The sequence below is a fragment of the Halyomorpha halys genome, unplaced genomic scaffold (genome assembly GCF_000696795.3).
Source record: "Halyomorpha halys isolate HHAL.00 unplaced genomic scaffold, Hhal_1.1 Scaffold803.1, whole genome shotgun sequence".
Lineage (NCBI taxonomy): Eukaryota > Metazoa > Arthropoda > Insecta > Hemiptera > Pentatomidae > Halyomorpha > Halyomorpha halys.
Window position 1 is genome coordinate 237,673 of NW_027115654.1, and position 10,813 is coordinate 248,485.

Below are 10,813 nucleotides of genomic sequence, written 5' to 3' on the forward strand. Positions count from 1 at the left end.
GTTGCCGAGATGAAGCGGACGTACCAGTGTAACCGTTAGGAAGTAGGTTACAATCTTAGTTGCCGAGATGAAGCGGACGGACTAAGATTGCTGGAGTAAGGGAGAGGAAAAAGGCCATAGTCTAAGGTGAGCACAACAAAAACAAACTCTTATGAGGATAGATTAGCAATAAACTTCTCTATTTCGAATAGAGTGTAAGCCACCAGTGCTATGACTAGACCCGGAGAAGGTTTTTTTTGATTGGTCAATCCCGGTGATAATTGAAGGCCTCATGTGATCGGTTATCACTGAGAATTCACTCTTTTAACTCTACTTGAGATAGTTCCGTAGAATCTTATTGCTCGATCTCTTTTTATTTTATAATTAACATTTTTACATTTTACATATTAACATATATACATTTTATACAATAGATCGTATTTTTATAATAATAAACTTATATACAATTATAAACTTATATACAATTATACAGCTTCTTAGACGCTTGTAGTGCTGACCCCTGGCGGGATATAGCGGTACTTCGTGCTCGCTGACTGCTACACCGGCTTAGGCACAAACCAAAGGTTTTTTTTGCTGCATCCACACGTCAGAGATGTGCAAACATTAGTAATAGTTGAAACTATTAGCTAACATTTATTTTTTATAATAATTGATATTTATTTATCAATGGTACAGTCATGAATAAGGGTCGTATCCATGGCAATTTTAGCTGTTAGTTTCAACTATAGCTAATTTTTGCACATCTCTGATATGTGGATGCAGCACAGAAACCTTTGTTGATTTGTGCCCAAGTCGGAACGTGTTCTTTTTTTTTCCGATCACTTTAAAAACAATTCAAAATTGGAATAGAAGAACACTCTAAGCTAAAAGAATATAATTCTACAGGAAATAGTGACTTTTTCTATCTTGGATAATGGTAGGGGAATTGATACTTATATTTTTGTTGACAAAGTTTTCTTTTCTGTCCTTATTAAAATAAACTGGAGGTGAATGGCTTCCACTTGATGCCTTGTCATATTTATTTCCTACCTTCTAAATTTTTATTAACAATAATAACTATAATTTATACTAATATTCTTCGTGACATAAATCTCAATACTCCAGAGAGGAATATCATATACTTCTATCAAACCATTGACGTCGAGAAGGGTTCAAATAGTGTATGTGTAGGGTTCAAGTATTTGGGCTCGTCCAGAAAGTTTCTGTGAATTAGTTTTATTGATGATATATACAATAATTTGGTTTTTATGGAACTGGATTTAATAATCAACTCAAGTTTCAGATTGCACATTTTAAAATTCTACTGATTTGGTATACATTGGTACATTGTTTCAAATCTGGTTAATTAACTTTAGCAGTTTATTTTTAATTTAACATAGCACAGATATTAAATATATATCTGTGCTATGTTAAATCAATGAATGCACTGAAGACATTATAGGTCAAGGTAATTAAATTAATAAATTTCTTATCCAAATTCCAGAACAAAGGTTGAATTTATAGTACCATTTCTGTGAATTTTTATTATCTACCACCTACTTAGTTGATATTTACTTTTCCTTTTATTTCGCCTAAGTTTACTCTGTTCATTTTTACAATGCAAATCGGATGTGATTGCCGACGAAAGTTAAAAGAACATAAAAGCGTATGGGTGTTGCTTCCTTTGTTTATCAAGCATTTATGATTGACAAACGTGTAGATCTAGCACTATACAGAGGGTTCTTCGAGGAAGTTTGATATACTAATATATTAATATATGTATATAATATTTAAATACCACTTATATTTATATATCAGTTGTTGTCAAAACATGTTTGTAAATGTTAGAGTTTAGGTTATTACCATAGTTATTCATGTCACATGAACCATGTGTTTAATTCAGTTTAAATAAAGTCTAGATTACGGTATTCCTTATGTAATTATATCAAAGCCACAAAGGAGAGAAGGTAAATTCAGCTTCCAGTTTTAATTATGAAACAAATGCACCATTTCATGGAAATCGGTCGTGCAGTTTTCAAGTACTGATGAATCTCTCTACCTCATGGAAGAGAACTTACTTATCTCCAAGATATCGTTGATAAACCAACAATTTCATTAAAATTCTTTTTGAATTGCAGATCTGAAGTTCATTCATCAACGTTCTCGGAGTTGAGGGAAATATTGCCATCGATAATAATAATAATAAAAAAATGCTCTTTTAAACGAAAACGGATCCTTCACTTTATTTATTTATTATTATTTATTTATTATATTTATTTAATTTTTATTTTTAAAAAGGCTCTATATACCAACGTAATTATGGTATTTAAACTACTTACCAAGCGCTAACTTGTCTGCTAGATAGCATGATAGAGTATCAAGTGGTGAATCCATTTTGTTAATTAACGTATCACTGAGAAGTCCCATATTTTCTATTGCTTCCAGTTTATCCTCCCCAATCTTTTCACTAACTTTACTTTTTAGGTTTCCATAAAAAACATCCATATTTGAGAGGCCAAGCAATGTGCAAACCAGTTCTCTCTGAAACGTTAAAATATTTTATTCAGTATGGAAAATATAGCCACAATTAATTTTATAAACACGAATTATAATAGTATTGCTATGTAGGTGAGATACTAGCTTGAGATAAGCGGAAAAAATTAAATGTAAGTAAACAAGGGGGTCTTTGGCGCCGTTTCGCACCTAATAATAGGTTTGAACCCTACAGATGGGACGCCGGTACGATGCACGGCATATCAAAAGAGGTTTCGGTACGAACCCAGGTAGACGGACAATCCAAAAAGACCATCTGTGTATACCATGCTTACTCCTTATCTCCAAAAAATAAATAGGTAATTGCTTAAGGTTGGGATCAAAAAGGAAGTCGCCCGAGGTAGGATAATAAACTGTGGATGTCGGCAAGGAACTAGGCAATAAAATATACTAAACTAAAAGGCCTTACCCCTTCCCCCTCTGGGACTCTAAGTAAGGGGGTGGCCAACGAGAAGACAAGAAGCGGAAGGACACATACCCTTAAGAAAAATGTAGGGGACAGTGAGAGGAAAAAGGGTCAAGTGAAGAGTCTGAGAGAGTCAGGGATGAGTCACACAGTCAGTCAGAAACGAGGGGCAGTCACTAGGCAAGTCAAGTAAGACGAGAAGGGCAGTCCCAAGTCTGCCGAAGATAGTACAGAGGTCACACTCAAGGCAGAGGAGGAAGATCCAACGACAGGGACCCCAGAGTGGAGAACGATTGCTGATTTCGCCAAAGCTGACAGACGCATCAAGATACGTAAGATCTTTCAGTTTATATTTTTTTGAATGGCGATAGAAATCAAAAATTATTAAAATTAGAGTCAATGATATGATATGAATATAAAAGATCCCAACTGGTATTTCTGAATTCATAGTATAGTAATTAAACTTTAAGTAAATAGGTCTACCATGCTCTTTCATAGATTATTATGGCTCATTGTAAATAGTTGTGAATATAAACTAATGCAAGCAAGACTTCGCCTTATTATTTAGAATCCCTGCATGCCACTTCATAATAATAGCTTAGTAAATTGATAAACACGATACCGTTGAAGAAGACGAGGGGCAGTCACTAGGCAAGTCAAGTAAGACCAGGGGCCTGTTTCATAGTAAAAGTGTAGAAACTAGTGTGGTAATAATACTAAAACTTATTTTTTTCATTATAGGGATAACTATTGGTGATATTACAGGAATTAAAAAATACTAAAGTACAAGTTACTATTGTACATGTCTGTGTAATTGAATTAAGATAAATCTACAAGACTAATAGTATTAGTTTGTACTTTATTATGAAACAGGGCCCAGAAGGCCAGTTCCAAGTCTGCCGGATATGGTACAGAGGTCCAGGAAGATGTAGAGAGACATCGGAACCATGAAGCACACTCAAGGCAGAGGAGGAAGATCCAACGACAGGGATGTAATGATTAATTACATACAATTACATCTAGCATGCCATAACATGTCTATGGTATCTAGTTCTGGATTAAATTTAGTATAAATATAAATATAAGTTACAGTCAGCTGTACCACTCATATCAGCTTATCGAGTTGATCAGCTGATTCAAATGTATGAGACTTAATAAAAGTCAGTCTTTGAGTAACAACCGAGTTGGTCATTTCTCTCTCCCTTTTCCCTTATTCTAGTCTTTGTGTTCTAAAACGTTTAACTTATAAGTACAAATATATATGTAAATAAATAAAACGCAGTCGTGGAACACCCGGTCAGCCTTAGAACAGCTTGAATTGCCGCGATATAACAGTATAAATAAACATATTAACATAAAGTATAAATAAACACAGTAAAATGATTATGCCAAAGACTTAATTAAGTGGCTTTGATAGTTAATAATCATTAAGTTTTAAAAAAACTGTAATTGGATGATGAACGATTCTAGTTACCCAAGTTATTTCTGGACCCTTTGGATGGAGTGCTGTATGTGGATTTGGATCTATCAATCCTAATTTTTGTAGACCTTGCATTGCGCTCACAAAACCTGCGAGTTAAATAATAATTAATTTTATCAAGACATTGAAATAAATTAAAATCGATCATAAATAGATTATTCTTACCTCTAAATCTAAGTGTGCCTCTAAATACTGTATTAGCCTCTGCTGCTATTCCATAAAGACTAGCATAACGAATGCTATCTCTGTTTGGATAACCTTCTAAAGCAAAACCAGGCAAAAAGTTTACATCGTTGCAATGATTCAGAACATCTCCTCCAGCAGCAACTTCAACGACCTAAACATTAATTACAATTAAAAAAAAACATATATTTCTTATGATCAATTCGATTTTAATTTATTTTGGAAAAATGTAAAAGAAGCCCCTTGAAGCTTTAATTTTTTAATAATTCTCTTTAATGCGCATTGGCGCGCTAAGATAAAAACTTAAATATTTGAAGAGCTCTCTCTACTAAACATATCTATGAATCAGTGGACATCCTGCTTATTGTAACATGTCTCAAATATTTGTCAAAAAACGTATCTTGAAAATGCTTAAAGTTTTTAATACATAATTACCTTAGATTCCACCAAATATTTAGCCGTTCCCAATGTATTTAATAATACTCCACGAGGTGACCAAGAAAATTTGTAACGTAAAGCGTTATCTGAACATTCAGGAGCTGGTAATCCTCCGCAGTAGCTGACGAACGACTCTACCTTTCCTAACGAAGTGAAGAACTGAATTTAATATGGATACTTTTTAATATTTATTTGCCAAAAAAATAAGTTAAGATCTCAAAAAATTCTTACCTCCAGCCAAGTGAACTTCATCAATGCATTCCATTGCCAAAAGGTGATCGATCCCAGGATCCAAACCAACTTCATTTACTACAGTGATTCCTGCCTGCACCGCCCTGAATACCAATAATTAAGTAATATATATTATATAATTAATAGCACTGTTCTAAGCAGGCAATGGCCCTACATCCTATGAGTACTGAAAAAAAATCTCTAAAAGTAGGGCCACGCCAGTATCCAACCTGGCCCAATATTTAACAAAATCGGTATCGGTCGAGTAGTTTGGGAGATTTTCCTTATCAAAAATTGCGGAAAAATTTAGAAGGCAATATTGCCAATGCATACTTGGCCAATAAAATAAATTTATTCATTTTGTCTGTTCTCTAGAAAAAGGGCGTTGGACTCATTTCTCTTTAATAGTAACTTTTTACGAATAGAAATAAACTATCAACCTAAAATCAAGTGTTTTTCCTACTCTGTGATACATAGTATTAAATATCAGTTATTCAATACATGAGAGCTTTTACATTTGTTGTTATATCATTTATAAAATTCACATAATGTTTAAGAACCTGGTTTTCGATAAAAAGTCCTAGTTATATCGCTGCAATTGCAGGTTGTGTTTGTTGATGTTGTTTATTGGGTTTTAAAACCTTATGTATTCTTATTCAAATGTTAATACTGCTTATGAGCGGACGAGATTGCCGAGACGTTAGAGCGTAGTCAACAGTGTTGGATGTTCGATTTAGGAATCCAGGTAGGCCTGGACAGTTTATATTTATTTCTCGGCAGTAACCTTTAAGTAGCCGTCAGGTGTTGAAAAGGACCGCTAGGTCCACTTGCCGGACCAGTTCCCTCCTCCAGTTACTATTACTTTTAAGTCGAACTTAAAAGTCGACTGGGAATTTTATATATGATGATATATAATGCATATAATTATACATAATATAATGCATATAATATCATCTGGACAGATGTTTTAGTGGAGATTTTTTTAAGGAGGATTTCGATGGGTCAACCTCTGGTGTTTTCAGAATTTATGTATCTGTTCATGCTCCAAAAAAAAACTCCACTTGCCGTGGAGAGTGAGAGGAGGGATGAGTTTTACATCAATGGTTTTTGATTTTAGGATTATAACCCTATAAAACCTATATATAACCGAAATAAGTTTTTGCACTCCGTCGAAAAATACGTTTCTTTATCTGCTTTGGTGATAATATATGTCATCATGATAATATGTCATCATGTGAACTAAGGAAGGGTCGGGTGAAAGAAAGGTCTTTAAAGAAAAGGGGAGAAAAATTGGAAGAAAAGGATGGAGGGTCTTGTAGGTAATTATAGATGGCATTGCAAATAGTAGTGCGTGATAACTCTCTACTCTCATTAGAATGATGGAATAGGGGGTCGTTGTGAATGTATTCTAAGTCAGTGAGTAATTCTGGAACAATTTTCAACTCAACCCGCATACACAAAAAACAAAAAGAAAGAAGAAGTTCAATAACCTTTATCAAGAATCACTAACCAACAAAATTTATCCCAAAGGTCAAGAAAATTGGGTCCTTAATATCTCATCTACTGTTATTCCCTCCAATGTACTCAGCATTTTATTAGCCTAATAAGACTGTAATTATGAACGTTTCTTTATCATTATTTAAGACATACTTTTATTGAGAATTCATATATTTGTTTAAAAATGAGCACATTTTTATAAAAAAAACAAAATAAATTTATAAAGGTTAACTTTTTTCTAGGAAATTGACAGGCTAACGTTCGGACTAAAAGCATGCGTTCAACGGAAGTGCGGTTTTATTTTTATTACAGTGCTACCAATGGGTAGTTTCTCTACACGCCTCTAACACTCCAATTTAACTGAGATCAAATTTACTAAACGTATTATAATGTACGGTTGTAAATAGCAATAAATAATTTTTTTTTTAAGTTTTATTTTTGGTTAGCGTGACGCGTTGAGACAGAAGTAATATTAGGGTTGCAATCGAAAAAATAACTATGCTTAGTTTTTCAGAGGAAAATTAGTTTTTTTGTTAGTCAACTCTTCAATGAACTTTCTCTAATAGTTATTGTCGTTGATCAATAAATTGGACTAAAAGTAGTTCTCTGGAGCTTTACATCGGGCACTTCACCAAAGAGAACACTGCCGAGCTTGTGAAGTGTGATTAAGTAGTTGGGTTCCTCCCTTGATAACACTTGCACTTTTTAAAGTCGATGCTTTGGTTTAGAAACAGGAGAAATATCTGAACAAGTTTTAGAATTATAAAATAGTTTTTGAATCAGATTATTGGCGAAAAATAAATATTAAAGAATGCTTTTCATAGCATTAAGAAGTAGTGTAGATTAGTGGGTTTGGTACTGGAATACTATCTCCTTGGCCTGGGTTCAATTCTAGTTGAGACAGATACTCTGTTAAGTTAGCAGTGAATCGACACTAATGGCACACCCAGGCTATAAGAAGTATAATTAGGAGGGACCCGTAATTAGAAGGAAAATTTGACTTTTTATTTTGTTTTGTTTTTTAATAGAACTAACTGCAAAGAAAGATAATGATTCGAATGTGTTGACTCAGAAGCAGTTGATGGCAGGCCTCTGAAGAGAGTTCGCTTAGGATAGCACTTACTAGGATAAGACTGCCTAAATTGGTAGAACTTGTTGATGTAAGGATGAAACGAGAGTTGATGGAAGAAGGTTTAGAGGAAGGCCAAGAAACACTTGGGATCTTGCAGTCTAGGAAGCATTCAAGAAGAGAGGAATGGATTGGATTAGACGTAGCCTTATGGCACAGGATCGAGGGCCATGGTTTCTATATACATGCAAGATCCTCACACTGCTGTGCGGTAGGTGAGGCAGGATTAATGAGAATAAGACACTTTTAAAAGTGATTTTAATCTACGCGTGGAATATACTTGTAAATTTTGTGTCAGTTCAATACTAAAATTATTCTATCGAAGATCCAGTTTTAAAAGCAAGATTTTAATTAACTAACAAACCTTTCATGAAGGGAAGACATATCTGGAGTGAGGTATGAGGCAGTAACCATGTTTTTCGCGTGTTCTATGCAAACTTCCGCCACTGCATGGTGCAACTGGTAAGGCAACAGAGATACAACAAGGTCAGCTGAGGCTACGAGTTCATTCAATTTGCTGGGCATTTCGACCACATCGATCTGAACAGGCGTTATTCTGTTGAGCCCTCTAGATAGTGTCTCGACATCTGTTCGCACAGAAGAACCTAAACAGATTTTTTGCTTGATTAGATAGATAACAATTTGAAGATTAGCAGATAGGCGTTTTGTTATATCTAAAAAAACAAACAAAGCTTTAAGTCTGTAGAACTCTTGTCCATCCATCTATGTTTTGGCTGTAACCTAATGGAGAATTTTAATTTTTCAAAATATTTATTTTGGATAGTAATTGACATTGTTTAATTGTAATAGCAAAAAATATAACATAAACGTCATAATACAATATTTATATGCGATAAATTTTATATAAAATTGATTATAGATAAATAACATAAAATGAACGATAAATAGTATAAAAGATAAACGTCTAGGTGGCGGTCAATAAAAGTATCAAAATAGTTGAAGAAAACTATTTATTGTTAACCAAAGTTTCGCCCCACTTCGCAGGGCTGTCAGATTGAAACAACTTGCTCAGTTGTCATCTTGTCATCAATATGACAGCGCTGAAGAAGCCTTGTACAGTGGAGTGAAACGTTGCTTAACAATAAATAGTTCTCTTTCACTATTTTGATACCTTTATTGACCGCCACTCTGACTATCTTCCTACAATCTACTTTATTCGGACAGCTATCTTCTTCCAATATAAAAGTCCAGTTGAAATTTAGTAATAAATATAATTCTCAAATGTTTAAATATAATTTTTATAAATTCGAATGGTATGATATTTAAGATTTATAAAATATTTTAACCCACCTAGAACAATACTAAGATTTTCATCTCGGTGCAAGTATTCAATGAGAGGCATGCAAACTCGACCTGCTCCTAAAACTAAAACTTTCTTCATATCTCTGTCACACCTTACTTCAAATTTGTTTTTAGATTTCCTAAAAATAAGAAAAATGAAGTAATATGTTAAAAGTAATTAGAATATAACATAAATTACGTGTAAATTAGAAAATTTAATTCCTACAGATAATGTTTTCATTAAACACTAGAAACATTTTGAAACGTAATTATAAATTTCAAGTTAAATAAGCTTGCAAGATAGCGACCGATAAATTTTAAAATTTATCTTATCATTATGACAATTCATTAATCATTGGTTGTTTATGAAAATATTTACTGATATGATGTTAAATTAGTATAAACTACATTTATTATCGCAGAAAGTTTTATTTTAAGTCTTTTTATTACAGTATTTTAGGACAAAATTTAATTCTTTAATAAAACACTTATAAATTATATAATATAATTGTTCTCCTTTTCGGAAATTTTGTTACTAAATAAGATAGAATTTGTTTGACTATTTCATTTAGAATTATTCACTAAAAATCATGTTGTTACTTACATACTTTCCCTAAGTTCTTGAATATATTCATAATTTGGCGTCAATCTCCCATTGCTGGTTATTATGGCCTGCAACAGTCATAGAAAGATACACATTATTTATTTCCTGGCAAAATGATATTTTATCTCAAACCACTATTAACTGGAGCTTAACCAATCGGACAACAATTTCAGTCAAAAATCGATAAAAAGTCAGAAGTTTAAGATAAAAACTACTTTAATAGCGCGTGGGACTGTGATGAGCTCTTTTAAAAGAGTAGGAGTTTGAATTATTATTATTATATAAAAATATTACAAAAATCATTGATTTTCTTAATGTTTATGCTATTTCACAGTAAATTTAAATATAGCTTTTTATTCCTATTCTCAAAAGTAAATGCTGAGTAGTGTTCTTGAGGTAGTGGAATTTGTCATGTGTTACATTGCCCTTGCAAAAAGATTTTTTTCTTTGGAGATATCAACGTGGAATGTTTTCGGTTCTCTTGGTAAAGGAAATTTTGATTATTAAAGGAAAATTCACGCTGTCTTATCTGGAATTTTATTCAAAATCAAAGATCAGCCGTTCCATCAAAATTTTTTTCATGGCAAGAATATTTTAAAATGGAGGCCGAACATCCTGACGAATAATTTTATCCTAATTTTTGTGAGCATTTATTTATTGTCATGTATATTATTAGTAGTTTGAAGCTTGCACCTCCATACCTCCCGGAGACTTTTATTTACATAAATGTTTAATACTTATTTTCATGAATATTTTAGGAACCTGAATTAAACATATTACGTTTTCATTTTAATTTTACAATATTTATTTTTCAAAAACTGTCAAGAGAGAGCCAAGCAGGTGTTAATTAGGGTGCCATCGCAAACTCTGGATTTATATAACTACTTCCATTGAGTTGATCCAAAAATTCACTATTCAATAATAAATGAGAATTCCTAGAAGCATCTGACAAAAATAAAATCCATGATCAGTATTTTTGGTTAATATAACCATACATTTTTATTAAATACT

At 32.9% G+C, this 10,813-nt stretch overlaps 1 protein-coding gene across 2 annotated transcripts in view; it reads right to left on the reverse strand.

The window, feature by feature from the left end:
• The window catches only part of LKRSDH (lysine ketoglutarate reductase/saccharopine dehydrogenase), a 25,921-nt gene that overhangs the window by 3,703 nt on the left and 11,405 nt on the right, over positions 1-10,813 (reverse strand). For both annotated transcript variants that reach the window (XM_014429498.3, XM_024359392.2), the window contains 8 exons: positions 9,803-9,870; positions 9,208-9,338; positions 8,261-8,501; positions 5,271-5,374; positions 5,037-5,182; positions 4,584-4,755; positions 4,413-4,507; positions 2,319-2,520 (listed from right to left, as the gene is read on the reverse strand). In XM_014429498.3, the coding sequence (XP_014284984.1) occupies positions 2,319-2,520; positions 4,413-4,507; positions 4,584-4,755; positions 5,037-5,182; positions 5,271-5,374; positions 8,261-8,501; positions 9,208-9,338; positions 9,803-9,870 (1,159 nt within the window). The remainder of the gene's footprint in view (positions 1-2,318; positions 2,521-4,412; positions 4,508-4,583; positions 4,756-5,036; positions 5,183-5,270; positions 5,375-8,260; positions 8,502-9,207; positions 9,339-9,802; positions 9,871-10,813) is intronic.